The sequence below is a fragment of the Neolamprologus brichardi genome, chromosome 14, assembly GCF_056152115.1.
Source record: "Neolamprologus brichardi isolate AB-2024 chromosome 14, ASM5615211v1, whole genome shotgun sequence".
Classification (NCBI taxonomy): Eukaryota; Metazoa; Chordata; class Actinopteri; order Cichliformes; family Cichlidae; genus Neolamprologus; species Neolamprologus brichardi.
Window position 1 is genome coordinate 24,494,573 of NC_142117.1, and position 19,004 is coordinate 24,513,576.

Genomic DNA, 19,004 nt, shown 5'->3' on the forward strand with positions numbered 1-19,004 from the left:
AGGCAAAAGGGGTACACTGTATTTATAGGATTGCACCAAAGAAGAAGAACAGAATGAGGAGGGGCTCTAACTGATAATGAACATAACTACAGGCTTGGAGGTCCTAAAAGTCAGGTATAAAAGGAACGGTTTGGGGGTTTAGAACACATTTTGGGTAATTATAACAATGTGATTTATGACCCTGTTACATCAGGACGATGGATACTGGTCTGAAATGTCAGGCACAGCTCATGAAGGCGCTTCTTCACACCGGACATGTTTGTAAAGGAGCTGTAAGAGCAGTGAAACCACCGACTGCTGCTGCCTGCGACAAGCACTGGGGAAATCATTATTCAAATCGGACATCCACAGTCTTAAGCCTTTAGGGACTTTGTAGTCTGTAAACATGGAAACTACAGGTGAATCAGGCCAACACACAAAAGAGAGAGAAAGAGCAGGGGGGATTCGCTTCATTCGTTTTCCCAAGTAGATCTGATTACCGTTAACAACCTGCTCAGGTTTGTGAAAAACAAGGGCTGCCCCCTCCCCTCCCTGAGTCAAAACGTGAAACTAACACACCCTGTGATACACACATTCCTCTGGTGTTTTATATTACATAAAGCTGGCTAGTGGCGGGCTGAACTGTTCCAGCAAACATGGTGGCATGTTTAACCACAGTTCCAGTATGGTTTGCTTTAATGCATTCACATACAAAAAAAGAAATCAGATTTAATAGAGTTAATTAACCCCCCTGTTAAATACATTCCAAGTTTTTATTGTTCTACTTCATTTATTGCTTCTAAACAACTGATTTAGGATTTTGTCAACATGTTTATATATTTACATTTGAAATCCCACAAGCCTGACATTTATTATAATACATTGCTATATTATCCTGCATATTATCAGAATATCAAGCAACATAATCCAAAAATGTTAAAGTCTTGAATTTTTACTGGTCCAAGAGCCTTAAATTTGAGTGTTCATGTGAGAAAAAATGTTCTGAGGAGCATTTCTGGTAAAAGAGTCAGCTTTAATGTGCAGTGAAATCCAAAATTTGTTTGGATCTTTACATTTTTGCACCTTTTGAGTAAGCTGGAGCTAGGAGCTAGTCATAAATTGCCATTAGTGGCACAATGGGTTAAGCACAGACTTGAGAGCATGATTTGAATGAACTGTGAAGGCACAAATAAGTGCTGACTTAAATGTATCGCATTTAAAACACATGCTGGTGTGACAGGCTTCAAACAGAGAGGGGAAGAATGCCCATTTTTAAATCAGCTCGCCTCACAAAGACTGTACGCTCGGTGGCTGAAGGTGTTGCAGCTGGACAGCATTTGCATTTTGCCCACAGTAGCCAAATTACACCATTAACAGACTTTGCTCAGCTTGCTGCCAGCCTCATTTAAATGAGTTACTTCCCATATCTTCCTAGCACAAAGCTCCCTCTGGTGGATGAATAAAGCAAAGCACTTCACAACAAGAGCCTCTAAACCAGCAGAAAATGTGTGGGTAAGGATTTATTTCGATAAAGAAGCTGTAACTGCTTCATTTTCATATTATTCTGATATGACAAAGAGGATCATATAAAGACAGGAAAATGTGAATCTGAAGACCCAGTTTGGATAAAAATCCACTGAGAGAGCGTGGAGATAAATGATCATATGTTTCATATGACTGAGTGCCATTATGACTCACAGTTGGTACTTTTTAACCATCATAAACCAGTACACCACTGGATTTGTTTGCTCCAACATATCATCTGTCCGTGTTTGAAACGGTCCCCAATTTGCAGACAATTCTAAATCCGGTGTGCAATTGCACCGTTGTATTGTAAACAGGCCTTTATTTGATAAATCGGCTGTCGGCGTCACAATGTCAGAATGCCGACTGGTTAGTCCGTCATCATGTCGGCACCCTCTCCTCCTGTGGCGTCCATTAGACTCAGCTCCTCCAGCATCTCCGCCAGGGAAACGCGTGGTGCTCCGTCATCATCAGTGTCGCTCTCCACCGGGATCTTTGACGCATCTGAAATTGAAAAATCAGCATCTGCTCATTAAGTGTCTCATGCATCATCTGTAATGAACGTGTGACACAACTTCCATCAGAACCTCAAGCAGCCGTTGACGGTAAATGAGCCGTAACCTGACAATAGAAACCTAAACAAAGGCTCTGAAATCTCTCTCGTGATGCTGCTGCGGGAGTAAGTCTGTGCTGCGGTCATCAGCTGCTCACCTCTGAAGATATTGACGTTCTTCCTCAGTGCCTCATCGTCCTCCAGGTCCTCCAGGAAGTCCTGATATTGCCTGAAGACAGAAAAGTAAGTTGAGAGCAAAACCAGTCTGGTTACTTTACAGATAACGAAAGACAAACCACATGATACTCTGTACTCTTAGTACACTAAACAACTATTAACTTTTTATGGATCATCTAAAACTTCACAATAATATACTGGGCCTTCGGGGACACGAGTACCTAGGTTGGCTAAGCATTTGACCTTCATTGCTAGCTCCAAAGTAAAGTTGACCTTGGGGGGGAAAATGTCAAGAAACCATATTGAGTAATACATCATATCAAAGGGAGCGAGCTATGAGAGACACTTTTTATGTTTTTTACACAACGCCCTTCGATGTCACAATGAGACCATAACAGGCTGACGCCAGCGTGACTTGACATCATAAAACATAAAAGTTTTAGTATAGCCTTTTACCTCTGGGAGAGTTGTGTCTTGTTTAAGGGATATTTCCAAGGCGTTTCAAATTTATGCTAATTTTTTAAGAATACTTCATGAGGAGCACCCCCGATCCCCACTTTTTGATTAGATATTTTTTATTCACCTGAATATTAATGCATAATATTTAGTCCTGTCAAAAGATTAAAAAAATTAACTAATTAATCTCACAATTTTCTGTAATTAATAGTGATTAATTACAATTACTTGATCAATAGCCTGGTTGCAATTACATTTTTCAACTTTATATTTAAGCTTGTAACTTAAAAAACAACAAACAACAGCTTAAAAAAACAAAACTATATACTAATATGTAAGTATACACAAATATATAATATATATTAGTGCTTGACAAACAATTAAAATGTTTAATCTGATTCGTCACAGGGTTACTGTGGATTAATTTTCATTCGCATTTCATTTCGCGTGAGCAAACAGACTTGTGAAAAAAGGGAAAATATACACATTTAACATGTTTATTGAACATTCATGTTAACAAAAAAACCTGTAAATATTTATCCACTTTCTCTCTGTCACTCTTGGGGAGGCACGAGGAACCACAGCTATGTAAAGTGCGTGTCCTCAACGATATTAACAGGTCTGCAGTTTGTTGCCACTTGGCAACTGTGTCTGTCAATATGTTTAGAAATTCTATGAAAAGCTTAAAACTAATAATGAATCATTTTAAGAAGTATTTTCTGTGTATCTGAGTCTGAAGCAGCTCATTCATCTGTTACGCCTCCACTGTCGTCCAAAAACACACATCAGTGAGCTACAGCGCTATATTGGTTGAAACAAATCATTCACACCAATAAACCTGACTTATATGATTTTTTTTTCGAGTGAGAACTATACAACTTCAGGTTGACCCTACAATAATGGAAGGAAAACTCCAACAATTAGATGACCCCTATGTGAGAGCACTAAGCGACAGTGGGAAGGAAAATCTCTGGGAGAACCAGGGTCAGGGAGAGGAGCCACGATCGGCTGGGAGTGAAGGGAGGACGACAGGAATACAAAAAACCCCAAACAACCACTGTATAAACATCTGAACATAGTCCCAAACAAAAGTGCTTTTTTAACTTTTAAGTCTTTAATCTTAGCTTAAAAACAAAAAAAACCAAAACATTCCCAAGACAGCTTAGAGGTCAATGCTTGTAAGCCATACATCATTCATCTCAATGAGCTGAGCAGTCTTACCTCTCATCATCCGTGTCCATGCCTTCACGGTCTCTGGCCATCTCGTGCAGTTTCCAGTTCCTGCGCTTCACCCTCCTGCTGCGGTCGTAGCTCTTCTTGATCAGCACCTTTGAATGTACAAATGCTCAAATTCAACAACACACGGCATTTTTGTTCCTATGCGATTTAAGGAAGGGATGAACGTAGGGGTGGGTTTTTATAATCGATTTATCGATTAAAATCGATTCTGGCTTGGATAACGTAAAATCGATTCATTAAAATCCTGAATCGATTTTTTAATATAAATTTATTTTGCCCGAAATGCCAGAATCTCTGGTGAAATCTCACAAAATTTCAACAACCACCAAACAGCTAAGACAGTAAATGAGAGCAGGAACACGGATTCTGCACAAAGACTTAAACACAGCGCAACCCGCTGATCAGAATCAGTTAGATGTCGCCTTTCTCACGGTCGGGGCTGAAAGCCGACAGCTCGCTGATTCTGATCTGTCGGCGGGTCCGCGCTTTGTCTTTACGCCCTTTATGTGCTGATTCTAAAGCTGTTAGTTTGATCTCTCTCCAAACAATATTGACCGAACCAGCAGCAAAAGAAGATCCAAACTACGCTTCACATAAACATCGTCATGTATTCACTCTTACTTTTACTGTTTTGCTTCGACCACGATGCACATCTCTCTCTCTCCCCCCTCTCTCTGTACTGTTTTCTGCATTATTCCCTTGCTTGTTACGCACAAGTCTACCGTTGTTTACAGCGCTGTCGGCCGACGATTTTTTTTTTTTTCGTTTTATATACTTCTGACAAGAAAACCTAATTTCTGCCGTTCAATACTGAACAAATTTAAACTTTTTAAAATTATACAAAATGCAAAACGCTTAGCTGTGTCTCTAATAAAACCGCTGTAACTTCAGAGGTAATGTTCATGTGTTGATTAATGGTTTTCTTTCGTTTTTGATGTACTGCAGAATATTTTTATAAAATCCCAGGCCAGAAAAATTGCCTTCATGTTTTTCTGTGTTTTATCCTGAGCTACTTTGACACAAAGGCATCTGCTGTGATGCTCACACCTTTGATAAAGTCCAGAAAGTGTCAGCTTCCTTTTTATAGATACAAAAATATGTAAATGTACTGATCTGAATTATAATATTTCTGACTGTCAAAATTTCCCAGATTCAAATCGAAGTGAATCGAATCGAATCGAATTAAATCGAATCGTGGATCGAATCGATTCGGGACCTTGTGAATCGGAATTGAATCGATTCTAGAAATCAGTGACGATACCCAGCCCTAGATGAACGTTCAGAACTCCATGCAGGGTTTTAGTTTGCCACTAGAGGTCAGTGTTAATCAAGTCAACAAATCGTGTCCGCTGAGTGCAGGTGACACTTACCACATCAGGAACATGGTGAGGGTTCATCTTATTAAGGTAGTCATCATTGATGTTGGAATTGGCAAAGTCAAACCTACAAGATAAGAAGAAAATTAACCACTGACCATTATTACTCTTATTTATTCATTGTTATCTGACTGTTCTGCGTACGTACCCCAGCACCAGGTCTCCAATATTGAGAAGGTGACCCAGGAACGTACGGCAGTGATACTGCTGACTGGTATTCATCTCTGATGTTTTCTGAACCCACACCTCAGCCAGGGTGTGCTGTATACACACAAACACAAAGAGGGAAGGGAAAATCCAAAATGTTTAAAGCAATCAAACATTACTCCTGTTCTTTCGTCCAAGTTTGCTCATTCAGGTGCATCAATAATAATGCAACGCACACACACACAGAAAGACTCAAAAGAGCGACGGGAAACTACACACCGCACTCGCCTCAAAAGAAACACTCCTGACTGTTTGTGTCGATTTGGCTCGAATCCAACATACAGGTTCAGGGATAATGTAATGGTTTGTTATTGATTTTACTTCTAAGGGAAGAGCAATGTTCCCCCATAATGCAATCTGTTCTGCACCAACACACACGCGCCCTTACTTTGTTGGACCTCATGCCAGCTCCAGCACCCAGCTTCTGGTCTCTGATGATGTCAGTGTCCATGACTATGAACTCCTCCAGCTGGCTTGGGTTGAAGAGACCGTTGAAGGGGTTACGCCAGTATGTGCTCCCGTCCACCTCGGCAACTACAAAGATACTTTTGATTATTTAGAGTAATTAATTTAAAAAAACAAAAAACAAACACACTTAACTTTCCGGATATTTAAATAAATTTTTCTGGAAAAAATACATACACTACTCAAAAAATATGAAAATAACACTTAAATCTGAGTATAGCAGCAAGTCAGTTAAAGTTCTGGGATTTTGACCCGATATAAGGCAAAATTTGGACCCTACAGAGGTTACACAGGTAGGTCCGAGGCACGACACATCCATCGAGTGGTGCACAGACCTCTACAGGTGAGGCAGCAGCAACCTGACTGCCAAACTGGGAAGAAATCCTTGAACCCCCTGTCAAACCCTGCTGTGGTGCAGTGGTTCCTGGGCACCACTGCACCACATGCCGGCCACATGTGATGACAATTTGAAACCAGCTCATGCAAGGAACTGATATCACTGCCTGCCTGCCCCCCCCCCTCGCCTCACATAAATCGAACAGAACACCTCTGGGACATATGTTTCAGTCCTTCTGACAGGTTGCACCTGAGACTGTCCAGGAACTCAGTGATGCCCTGGTCCAGATGTGGGAGGAGATTCCCAAGGACACCATCCATCATCAAGCACAAGGAGGCCATACAAACTACTGAGCACCATTTGGATTTGCTGTAATGAAATTTCAGTAAAATGGACTAGCCCGCCACGTCCTTTTCACTTTGATTTTTGGGCTGTATTTGAATTCAGCCCACTGTCGGTAGATTAATTTCTTTTCCGTGAAAAGATGTGGCAAGTTGAGCCTTTCAATCCTAACAAATTACCCAGCCTATATCAGTATAGATATCCAGCGTGTGTTTTCTAAATCTTCCTTTCATTTTTCTAAGCAAAGTATTAAAAATATTCCAAGTCTGATTTATCCATAAGTGCTTTTTCTTTCTGTTCGTACTCTAAACAAACTAGACAGGAAGATTGTCTTCCTGTCTATACTGCAACCAAACTGTACAAGCAGAAAAACAGAAACAGATACTTCTGATACATGAGTTAATTGCCTTGTGCCGCTGAATCTGCTCGACAGCCTTGAGGCTGTTTGTGCTTTTCAACCAGCTAAAAAACTTTCTGCTCCAAATATAGCCTGCTCTTTGAAGAGTAATTAAAAACGTGTGTGCTGCTTCAAGATGTGGAGGACCATCCAGCCTCTAACAAAATGAGCGATTACGCCACACGCAGAGGAAGCAACCCATCACTAATTGTCTCCGTGCTTGTATTGGTAATAAGTCCCCCTAAATCAGATAACTTGGCTTTGATAGAATAAATAATGCAATCTGAAATATGTTTTGCTCTCTGGGAGCACGTCTAATATCGTACTCTGACTGGAGAAGAGAGAAGCAGCCGAGTAAAATGACTGCGTGGAACATGTGGTCACCAAACTGAGGTCAGTCTAGTGCGGTTTAGAAAGATGTCGACCAAGCAGCGACTCTCGGTAATGCAGGAAATACTTTTGGTGTTATGAACAATACAAGAGTGAAAAATAACCAACCTGTGGTAATGTTTCTAAAAGTGCAGATACTGAAAGAGGCTAAACCGAGTCCACAGAGGCAACAACTGGTTTATAAAAGTCATATAATGAGAAACTACTCAGATGAATATTTAAACATTCAGCTAGTCGACTGTGATGATCGGCTTCTTATGTAATTACACAATTTCAGTTTCTGAGCAAATGTATTAAATGCGCAGCTTTTTTTCAACAATGCTAATAACCATTGGTAACAGACTTAAAGAAATTAGAAGACATATTTAAATCTAGTGAATGAATTCCACTGTTAATTAAAATGTCCATTATTTTTGAGCCATCAGCTGTCAAACAGTTTATAAAATGTAAACATAAAGTGTGCTGCTAAACGTCTCATAACACAAAACGGCTACTGTTAATTACAAATAAATTACTGGACAATTTTCTGTTGAATATCTGCAGCTTAACACTAAAAGGCCACTAAAGCTCTTTTCTGAACTGAGTGGTTTCTGTCATATTTCAGAGATGCTTCCAGAACAAAATGACTACATGTGCATCAGAAATTAGTAGAAGTTACCCATGGAAAAACCCTGAATCTACCATATCTTTATGTATTACATACTGATGTGTCAAACTTGTCATTAAGGCCCAGGGGAGGCCGCCAAATGTTGTCTTTACGGGGCAAAGAGTGAAGCTAATTGTGTTTACTATGAGATCATTCATAGGAATTCAAAATAGGCATGCGCACTTTAAACAAACAAAAAATAATAATAATAACAAAAATTAAATTACAAGTTAAATACACAGTTTGTCCAATTCAAGGAGATGAGAAGAGTGGATAGAGTCACGTGTGTTATGTGTGTTTTAGGACTGTCACAGGAGGCCAGAGCACACAAAAAGCAGCCACACAGGCACAGCTACAACATCTAAACTCCACACAAGGCCAGCCAGGCCAGAAGGTTCGAGATCAAAAGCTACGTGCTGTTAGGTTTTATTACACTTTTTTTTTCTTTTTAAGGACGACAATTATTTACTGCACTTATCCCCAACTTAAACTACATCTCTGCTGACTGCAAGCCAACACAAATACGTGAGAAATGCTTCTACAATTAACCAGGTGAGCTGCAGACAGCGTGAGCTGTGGTGTCAGCTAAACGTGTCAAAACTCCTCCGTACTCACTCTGCAGGGTGCGGGGGTCGATCAGATGGATGGTGCTGGTGATACGGATGCACACGCAGACTTGACCCATGTTCCCCAGGCTCTGCGCCAGCCGAGGTGAAAGGCACACGACGTTGTCCTGGCAACCAGACAACCAGAAAAACAGGGGTCAAACTGAGGTCACGTGGAGTAAAAAGGCTTTGAACTTGTGCTGAACAGCTTGTTTGCTCAAAAAAAAAATAACGTTGAATGACGTTTTCATTTAAGAAAACAAGTGTCCCTCCATGGAGCCCCTAGTACTGAAATATGAGGTGTTCACAAACCCAATATATGTCATGATATTAAAGCATTATTAAAGCATTGAACTGCACTGGCATGCTAATCAACTACTGAAAATGACACCTGACAGGGATCAGTTAACCACCTTAATTTTAATGTCATTGCTTTCCAGTTTAATCTAACCTGTCACCGTTAAACACAAATTCAACCCTTTTTATAAACTGACAAAAATATGTCTAATGTGTAGGCCGTAGGAGTGACGAGGACAGTCGGGTGGATCTCACTGCTAACAATGAATCATGGGATAAAACCTAGATTCAACTAAAATGACTTCCAAATATAAATGCAACTGTTTGCTGGATACCTTGCAGACCGGTACGATCTCCATGGAGAAGGTGCTCTTGTAGTTGTATGTGTTTGAGTGGATGTCGTGAGAGATGAGGCGCTGAGATGCCTTTGACCTTTAAAGTTAAAAAGAAAGTATTAATTTTTATTAGTAATATTAAAACATTCACCAACACATGAAAGCTTGTTAAGTGTCAGTCGGACAAATGGTACAACAAAAGGCCCTAAAAGCACTGAGATGTTGTGCACACATGGAAAGGAAACATCCTGTGTAGATCATGATTATATAAACGGTTTCTGCCATGCAGACAACACTTGCACGCGGTTTCAGATTAATTAAAAGCTTTAATATATTCCCTTTCTTTTTAATGGGTTACATTCTCTTCTGATCAGATGTATTACCGACAGGCTACATTTTGCTAACACCTGCTAATCACCTCCACTTCTACATACAAACTGAACCCTGACAGACGTCATCACTGAACGCTGTGAAGGTTGTGCTGCGTGTTTTCAAAGGCATGGACTGAAGCAATGTTTACCTGCAGGGCACGGTGCACTGCAAGAAGTCCACCATCTTCTGAGCATGCTGCTTTGAGCCGTAGTAGAAATCAATGCCCTCTGCGAGAAAAAGCAATACCATCAAATACACTTCACAGATATATTTATCACAGGCGTGCTTCGCAGGTCATCCCCACGCCAAAGAACATATGCATGAAAACGGCACATACCACAGAGCAGATGAAGAGAAAAGAAAAATATGGCAGCCACATGTAACCTTCTTAAAGCTTTCAAGTCCCGCCGAGACATGGAGATGATTTAAACAACCCCATCGGGCCAAAATTCTGCTTAACAGTCCCATCCAAGAATACAGAGGACTGCTGCTGCGATGTCACTCAATGCACAGCATGTGAGCCTCTGCGCATATAAGTATGTATGAAGTAGCACTTAGCATCCATAAGTAGGGTAAGAAACAAGCTTGCTCTGCAGGCAGCTGGTAAGGAACGCCCGCTCTGATTAGAGCGCACTGATTAGATGTACAACGTGTGCCCCTGAGAGGCCCACGCGAGGACAGCTGCATGGAGTTATTGGTGCCAGTGATATGCATGCATGCATGCGTGACTGGCTGTCTGGTACGGGAAGAGGTAATTAACACTTGACACATCATTATGTTCTCCTTCGCTCTAACCCACATTAGTTCCGCTGGTGACAACTAGGGCAAGTTTCCCACTTTGCAGTGTAATTTGGGTAAAAGTCCCCACAGCAGAGATGAGGCATTTCCCCTTTAACCCTCGGCACCCCATAATAGCCGCGGCAGGCTGGCAGGTTTCCACTACTGCCTGTGTATAAACACATTATTGCACACACAACACTTTAATATATTTAAACAATATGTGCACATTAAAAAGAAACAAGTGTCAATTAAATATTTGTAATATTTTCAGTTTTTTCCCCTCATTCACCTCAGGCAGTCTGTGTGGCATTCATCAGTAGTAAATCTAGACTCTCAGTCCACTGTTTATGTCAGCTGTCAACATGCCTGATGTGAAGCGTCCATGTCTATTTAGTCTTGAGGACGCTGTAGAACGCCGTCAAATACGAGTCGATCGAGCCAGCGAAGCTCATTTCTGACTGATGACAGTGACGCTGACTTATGCTGCGGCTATCCCGAACATTTCTGTCAGTAAGAGCAGCCGTTTTCATTGGTGTTAGCCGCTGTTTCTGAAGTAGATCTAATGCCGTCAGACTCGGGCAATTGGCGTATAAACTTTCATAAGATGCAAGAATATAAATCAACTGTTTATCATAGGGAAAGTGAGATTTTTAGGACACTCGAACCTAAGGTTAGCTTCCATAACATTATCTTTTAACCAGCTGCTGCCGTTACAGCCAGCTTATTGTTAGAAATGGGAGGTCTGCACTTTTAATCTGCTGACAATTTAAACTGGGAATAAAGCAGCGTTTTTAATGCACTTTCTCTCAGGTAAGAGCTCTGACTTCTGGAGACGTGGCTTCAGCTGAGGAGGAAGAGGATGAGGTGGAGATGAGGGAGGAGAGAACAGCGGTGGAGATGGCAGATGAAGAAGAGGAGCAGACAGAGATGATGAAAAGATAAATAAATATTTTGAAAGAGCTCTATAATAGACAGTCAATTCATTTATCGTTTGTGTTTATCAGCTTCTCTGTCATTCTTAGGAACCTGGAGCATTATTATAGAATTCTATTGGTGTACACAGCATTGTGCACATAATCATAGATCATTGACCTACCATGAATTTCTTTAATGTTGAGGGTATTCTGGTGGAGTTTATGCTTCAGGATCAGCTGCTCCAAATAGTAGAAAGTCTTTTTGTGTACAGTCTGATGGACAAAAGAGAAATCTTCATCACAGAGAAACTCATACTCATCCCTTTAAACAGCACAAACCTCGATAAGTAGCTTTGCATTTGCCTGCCAACACTCAACTTAATGGCATTCAATACAGCTGGGTTTTTTTCCATGTCTGAGCAAGCTGTTTATTTCATGCATCTACGATCTGCTGAGCCTTTTCTGCCATGCAGCTACAGAGCAAAAGCTTTTTCAGTGACTGGCTTTTATTATGAAGTGGCTGAGTTATATAATAACATAGCTTAGCTTCATAGTAACATAACTATTTATTAATCACTGAACTGCTAGTCTACGGTCTCTGCAGCAGTAAAGTTCAGTACGTCAGTACAGAGTGTCTTGAGTTGTATTTCCCAACAAAGACTCAGAGAGCTTTGTTTGTATGTTTATATGAAACACTAACAGCGCTATATATAGAAAGAGAAACAGTCAATGACCCAAAAATACATAAAAAGTCAACATTACTCTTCTGAATGAAATTTGACGTCTAAAGTCGAGTCAGTGGAAAAAGTGGCTTTGCACACATTTTTCAGCTTTGACCACAAGCTTTACTTTTTAACACTTTACTATGACAACCAATTTTACAAATGTGCTGAAATATAACCATTCACCATCCACTTCAATAACTGATAAAATGGTTCATGGTTTATTTAAAAGGGCTTTTAAAAAGGTTGAAAACAGCCAGAATGGGAAAATAGTTTGTACTTATTAGAGTGTAAGGTATCTACAGGTATCTACCTTCTGACGAACTTGAACGACGGCCTTCCAAAAGTCTTTGGCCTCCACACGGTGGCAGTCGTCACACATCTGGGACTGGATGACAAACTCGACCACAAACACCTGTTGTAGGATGGCGCCATTCATCACCTGGAGAAGACAACAACAAGTCACACCATATGCTCCAACTCCATGGGAAACGATGACAAAAACTTGTGGCTGAAATTCATTAAACAAGCTGTTCAGGGAGAGCATATTTGAATTGTTATGCTTGAATTTTTATGTGAACAGGGAGAACTGCAGGCAGAATTATAAAGACCCTCCAACTGCACAAACAAAAAAAAAAAAACACAAGTCTCAGGTTCTCACTAAAGGTCAAGGAGATGCAATGACAGCCAATGGCGAGGCTCGCTACTCTCACTTAACTCTGAAGAACAGACAGATCGCTTGTTCTTCTGATAAAACAACCTCAGGGTCACTTAGTAGTGGATGCACGTCCTACGACTTGTCACCACTTTTATGAATATTCTTATTAAAAGATTTTGTTTTAAACTTTCTGGACAAAAAGCACCTTGCCCATCTCATATTGTTAATTACAAATAGAATTTTCCCACACATAGAAATGTCCCCCTGTTTTCTAACCTCTTTCTGGATGGTCAGTTTCATCTTAATCCTTTTGGAGTGCGGCTCTGTCCACAGGAATCCAGCATCGATAAGTCGCACCTGTGAAGAGAGATGTTTTAGATCTGCGAGCACTGTCTGAGTATTGAGAAGTACAATAGTGAACGTGGTGCACATCATAATAAAAAAAGAGATAGATGAGAAGGATGCTGTAATGTAATAATGTATCACAGAGTACCTGCACAGAATATATTAAACTAGAAGGGTTTTAAGAGGACAACATTAAGGTTCTGATTAAACTTTATTGTCATTAAAAATGTAACATATACTTAAGGATATAAATTCTTAGCTTGCATATGTCTAAGATGGTCCCTCCCCTCACACAACCCAAAAACACAACAAAAAGAAAATGCGCTCAATAAAAAGGCAGGACTGAAACAAGCAGGTTGTGAATCTCATATTACAAACTGGCCCTTATATTTAATTTATTCTAGAAATCTTTCACTTATGTAGAAATATGCTATTCGTCTTTAGTGACACTGAGTAAGAAAGAGGCTTACTTTAGACATAGAGCTCTTTAGTTTTTTCAAGCAAAGAGCAAGAAGCTCCCTGGACTCCAGAGCACACTGTACCCAGGTCGCTGGAGGCTGCAAGTACCTGCGTAAAAGAGGAAATACATTTAAATAAAAACACACCTTTCTGACTGCTACATTTCACCTGTAAATGCCTTCTAAAGAGAAACAGTGATATAATGGGTGTATTGCAGTGTACAAAACAAATACAACTGTTATGTGTTTGTTATTAAATGCATGAAACGCACCGTTCACACTGCTTGCAGAAATGCACTGTGACTTGCTTGGGGATTCCCTCTGAGATGTCTACCTGAGTGCGCAGGCAGGCCACACACATGTTGGCTGGGTTAGGAGGAATGGGGACACCACAGGTACAGCAGAGGCTGGAGGGGAGAGACGCCAAAGTCAATGAAATACGAATAAATGATGGGTTGTTTCAGACCCTTTTGTTGATGATATATATGGTATATAAAAGGTTTCAGCCTCTTCACTAAAGACAGCATGTACAAAACAATGGGAGATTTTACAAAGCAGGTCGCAGCTTATGTTGTTGCGTTTTACCCATATTTTTCTCATCACCTGAGCATTTTCTGAAAATAAACAGTCACGATGTTCACTTTACTTGATGACATAATTCATCTCAGTGGTTCTGGCAAAACTACACTTACAGTGCGCCATAATAAATTTAAAATCAAAAGCTACTGCTAGTTGTTATATTGGACTGAAGACAGCTGCAGCCCTTTTACAGCCTAGGGATATGTATTCAGATCAAGCCTATTATTTGAATAATAAATAAAATATTCATTATTTCAATTTTAAGTCTTAACAAAGACTGCTCCATGATCTGTATTCCACTAGTGATGTGCCGGGGCAGAGAAATGCTATCTTCTGAAAACTTTCCCACTTTTTGACAGGTTTGAGATCCAAGTGTTCTGAAGCTTTAAGAGCAGAAGTAATTTACATGAAAACTAGAGAGAAGATATCAGAATCTGTGGGCTGCTAATCATTAGGGAATTTCTTTTGGTAACCCCTCACATAATCACCGATACCAGAAATTCTGTGGTGTCCTACTGGTGTCAGCTTTATGGCACTGGTAACCAGTTTTATTTGGTTAAAACATGTAGAACTGGTTTGAGATTGGCTAATAGCACTGGATCGGTGGAAAAGGATTTGAACCAAGTTTGTCAACAGGGCTCTTAATTAGGAACTTTTGGTCCAAATCAGCAACACACCCACTGAAAAGATGGTATATTTTATTTTACTGCAGTTGTGCTTTATGGATGATTTAATGAAAAAACAAACAAACAAAAAACCCCAATCATTGTCCCCCACATGACTCCATCAGAATCTGTTTTGGGGTTTTTTGGTACAGTAACTAAAGGAAGAAATTATGTATAACCGATAAGCCTGATTTAAAAATGTTGATTTAAGAAAAAAAAAAGAAAAGAAATTTCTTATGCTACAACTTTGACCAGCCACCTATGCCATGTAGTGATATTACCCCTGAAAGTTAACCAAAAATGCACTTTTTCATTTTTTTCCCCAGTGAATTATAACAAAGCAGATCAAAAATCCAGAGTACCAGTGCTTCTTCCCATTACGTTACATTACAAACATGACCACTGGTGCAGTTTTGCTATTGAAGCCATGATTATACTGCTGCTCAAAGTTGATTACTAAAACAAATATACAAATATATACAAATATAATATACAAATATTTTGGTTGATTTGCTTGCAGTTTTAAAACAGAGCTTACATGTGTCCAGCCCTACATTTTTCATGTGTCTATCGACTGTACTTAAGATGTTATAACATTACAATGTTATGAGGGCAAAAATGCTGGAAGCCCAACATTTCAAACCACCCTGAATGTATACACTTTGCATATGCTGGGGGGCCAAATCCACTTGAGTAATGGACACTTGAAAGAAAAAAAAATTCTTTTTCATTCCATTTCCTGCTGATTGAGTAAATATTACAAGTTGTACTACATAAAGAATAATATCATTAGATGTCTAACCTGAATAGAACAAAATCCTGTAGTTTCCAAATGGCACTCAAATTATAAGTGAGAAGATAACTTTGTTAAAGAAATGCATATTTCTTTATCCCCAAATCAGAGATGTCGAGCAGAAAACTTTATGACTCAAGCTGCTGCTGCTATGTAGTTGATTATGCTGCCTTCTGATAGTTAGCAAGCCAAATATCGGCCAATATATGCTGTGTCCTTGCCTCCTATTGGTAGTTTAATACCACTCTTAAAGGAAATATAGGCTTTATAGTTTGAGGCAGAGATGCTATCCACAGTCAGGAGAATGAGCTTTGCTGTTAAAACTCACACAGTGCTAAAGGGCTGCACTTACATGTTCCCCTGGCTGCTTGAGGCAGGAGCCTGCATGTACTCCATCCTTGCCAAGCTGAGTGGGTCTCAGGTGGTCCAGTTATCTCTGAGGACACAAACATGACAGATGTAAAGTGGCCCTGTCAACGCTGAAGCACAACACAGACTGGGGAAAAAGAGAGTGTTAATAAACGTTAACCCAGATAGGCTTATTTAGTTTCCAAGCGTTCATTTAGAAATGGAGATACAGATATCTAAACAACGATAAAGCTGCCCTAAGTACAGTTAGCACTGCTAGCCTGCCTGATGCTCTTGATACAGTGTGTTAGCACTGGAGGCTAAATTGCTAACTCTTCTGAGTGATTCTCAAAAGTTTTCGCGGAGAAACAGACACACAGAGTCGACTGAAAGTATTCAGTAACTACAGCTAAAGCGACCAAGTGTTGACAAAACTTACTGATCTTATTTTGATGAGAAATCAACAGCGCACAGTAAACGAGGTAGCCCCACGTTTTACCCACAGAGGACCGAGAGAGGCTCGATGGCGTCAGGCAGGACTCAAGGACCCCGGGACTGTCTTTGTTTGCCTGAATACATTTCCTCATAAAAATTTTAATCAAATAAAAATGCCACTTAAATACCAAATAGATAAAAAATTATTACTTGTTTTTCCAATTTAAATCTTGTATTAGATAATCTGAAACGCTGATGGTGGTATATATAGTCATATATCTTAAAAGGTATAGTAAAAGTATAAGATTATTACCAGAAGCGTTTTAGGCAATTAGTTAAAGATCATTTTAATGTATTATTGTTAAGAGGAGTTTAACATTTAACTGACTGAATTAAAATTAGAAAGTCTCATTTAGTAGGCAGGCATGCATAGCATAGCGAAGCTATTTATATTTATAACAATACATCAAAGCTCAGTTGATAAACTTTAACTTTTGTGCCCTTTCTCTTTGTTTTTCTTTAGTAAATACGGTAAAAACAGAGTCATTTAAACTTTCCACCAAAACTCCTGCTAACATCTTTTTTTTTATTCATTCGTTTGCCATTTTATTGTACGTTAACAAATAGAGGGGCTAAACTGAGGACGTGTTGATCTCACATTTCCCTCCTGGTGCGACTGATACTATAGTTCTAAAAACAATAATTTTACAAGTTTTCTCTGTTTGTTTGGTTTGTTGGTTTGTTTGTTTTTAGTGGTGGTGGGGAGGCCCTAGAAGGACTTCTGACACAAGCATTAATACAGGAACTCCCCTTTTCTCCTATAACATGACAATTCTACCTTGCCACAAACACGCTGGGCCCAATGAAAGGTTATTTATCTGCTTTAATTTTATAATGAAATGCTGCGTGTTAGCATGTATTTAAAATTATTGATTCACGGAGGTCTTCAGACTCACCTATGGTATGACTGGTCCTTGGACGCCTTCGAGTTCTGTCGTAAATCTCCCGTGCGGTTTCTCTCTTGGTGTCTTGCTTAACCCCTGGTGAGATTTTAGGCATGGCTGATATATAATTGAGCAGTAGAATTTATAACATTTGGATGAAATAACCTAATGCTGCAATAATTTAATTTTTGTAAACAGTCTGCAGTTTTCTTATTGGTTTCTCTACTGAATTTTAAGCCAGTGAATGCGACAACTTATTAAGTTGTAGCCACAACACAACTGTTCTTTTCTTTCAAGTGATTACATTAATTAACTATGTATCTAAATTATTTATCTAAACGGCTGTATATTACATTTCTTTGCATCGCCTAATCACCTTGTTTTCAGACGTAACCAGCTGCAGTTGAATAGGTTTTTATTTATTTATTTATTTATTTTATTTGTTTGTTTGGGGTTTTTTTTTTTTTGGGGGGGGGGGGGGGGGTCCCTTATTTAAACGGTATCACTATGCGTTGTCTGTGGGTACGTGTTGATATTTTAAATGCAATTATTTCCTACAATTTTGAAGGGGAACTTTACGAGCTGCACGTGAAAGCAGCACGGCCGTTTAGGAAAGCAGCAGAGGGGCTTCGCAGCCAGTGTGGCAGCTGGAAATGTGAGGGTTTCAGCACAGGCTGCTATTTCAGGACTGGAAACAGTAGCAGGGCTGGCCGGGGAGGGACAGGCTCTGCCCACAACTTTACTCTAGCCAACACACTGGCTTAGCCTCAAGTCCAAACGAAGGGGAGAAGCTGCTGTTTCCCGCCTGGGGTGTCCGTGTTCTCGGACCGCGGCAGATGGTCAGCGGACAGCCGTTGGTGGTGGCTCACTGCTGGGCTGAATGCTAGAGGGAACCAGCCGGTGCACCGCGCTTCTTCTTCTTTATCTCCCCTCGGTCGCTGATACGTCCCAGTGAAGTGTCACCCGTTGGTCCAGTATAACCTGAATGTTTCCCGGCGTGAGTAGCTCGGTTAAATGTGTCTGTTTTGCCGCTAACCAAACCAAATACGGTAACATCATCAACAACAAAAACAGCGACGATGGAGTGAAATCTGCGGCGGGGGGGCGAGCGACACACAACCTGCCGCGATTTCCTGCGCGTGAATAAATAAATGATAGAGGATACAATGACCCTGCTGTCTCTATTAGGTCGGATCATGCGTTATTTTCTGCTCAGACCGGAGACCTTGTTCTTGCTGTGCATCAGCCTGGCTCTGTGGAGTTACTTCTTCCACACGGACGAAGTGAAGACCATCGTCAAGTCCAGCCGAGATGCGGTCAAGATGGTCAAGGGGAAAGTGGCGGAGATGATGCAGAACGAGCGCTTCGGTGGGCTGGACGTCCTGGATGCTGAGTTCTCCAAGACCTGGGAGTTCAAGAGTAACAACGTGGCCGTGTACTCCATCCAAGGCCGGCGAGATCACATGGAGGACAGGTTCGAGGTGCTCACCGACATCGTCAACAAGAGTCACCCGTCAATCTTTGGGGTTTTTGATGGCCACGGAGGAGAGGTGAGTGGGGCACCCAGGGGAACATTAAAGTGATCTCCAGGGGGGCTAAAGTGTGGGTTTGAATGAGTTATGTCTGGTCCTTTTCTTAGACCTGCTTTTATTTCTTTATTAAAAGC

The 19,004-nt window shown here is 40.4% G+C and overlaps 2 protein-coding genes across 2 annotated transcripts in view; one reads left to right on the forward strand and one right to left on the reverse strand.

The window, feature by feature from the left end:
* Nucleotides 1–991: 991 nt before the first annotated feature.
* On the reverse strand, nucleotides 992–16,494 carry nmd3 (NMD3 ribosome export adaptor). Its single transcript, XM_006795332.3, has 16 exons — nucleotides 16,399–16,494; nucleotides 15,964–16,047; nucleotides 13,847–13,981; nucleotides 13,587–13,683; nucleotides 13,048–13,128; nucleotides 12,427–12,555; nucleotides 11,574–11,664; nucleotides 9,846–9,924; nucleotides 9,326–9,422; nucleotides 8,704–8,821; nucleotides 5,900–6,045; nucleotides 5,453–5,565; nucleotides 5,299–5,371; nucleotides 3,911–4,017; nucleotides 2,215–2,285; nucleotides 992–2,007 (listed from the first exon to the last, which is right to left on the reverse strand). The coding sequence occupies exons 2-16, from the start codon at nucleotides 16,005–16,007 to the stop codon at nucleotides 1,874–1,876; spliced, it is 1,515 nt and encodes a 504-aa protein (XP_006795395.1). The 5' UTR covers nucleotides 16,008–16,047; nucleotides 16,399–16,494; the 3' UTR covers nucleotides 992–1,873.
* A 1,459-nt stretch (nucleotides 16,495–17,953) lies between these two features.
* ppm1lb (protein phosphatase, Mg2+/Mn2+ dependent, 1Lb) overlaps nucleotides 17,954–19,004 on the forward strand; it is a 54,916-nt gene continuing 53,865 nt past the window's right edge. Inside the window, exon 1 of the mRNA XM_006795331.2 lies at nucleotides 17,954–18,888. Coding sequence (XP_006795394.1) covers nucleotides 18,490–18,888 — 399 coding nt within the window. The 5' untranslated portion in view covers nucleotides 17,954–18,489. The remainder of the gene's footprint in view (nucleotides 18,889–19,004) is intronic.

Excerpts from the sequence above, each read along its gene's own strand:
- nmd3 (XM_006795332.3), bottom strand. The coding sequence starts at position 16,007 with ATGGAGTACATGCAGGCTCCTGCCTCAAGCAGCCAGGGGAACAT. Across the intron at positions 13,684-13,846 it reads TTCTGCAAGCAGTGTGAACG|GTACTTGCAGCCTCCAGCGA; the intron begins GTGCGTTTCATG and ends TCTTTTACGCAG. Across the intron at positions 2,008-2,214 it reads GAACGTCAATATCTTCAGAG|ATGCGTCAAAGATCCCGGTG; the intron begins GTGAGCAGCTGA and ends TTTCAATTTCAG.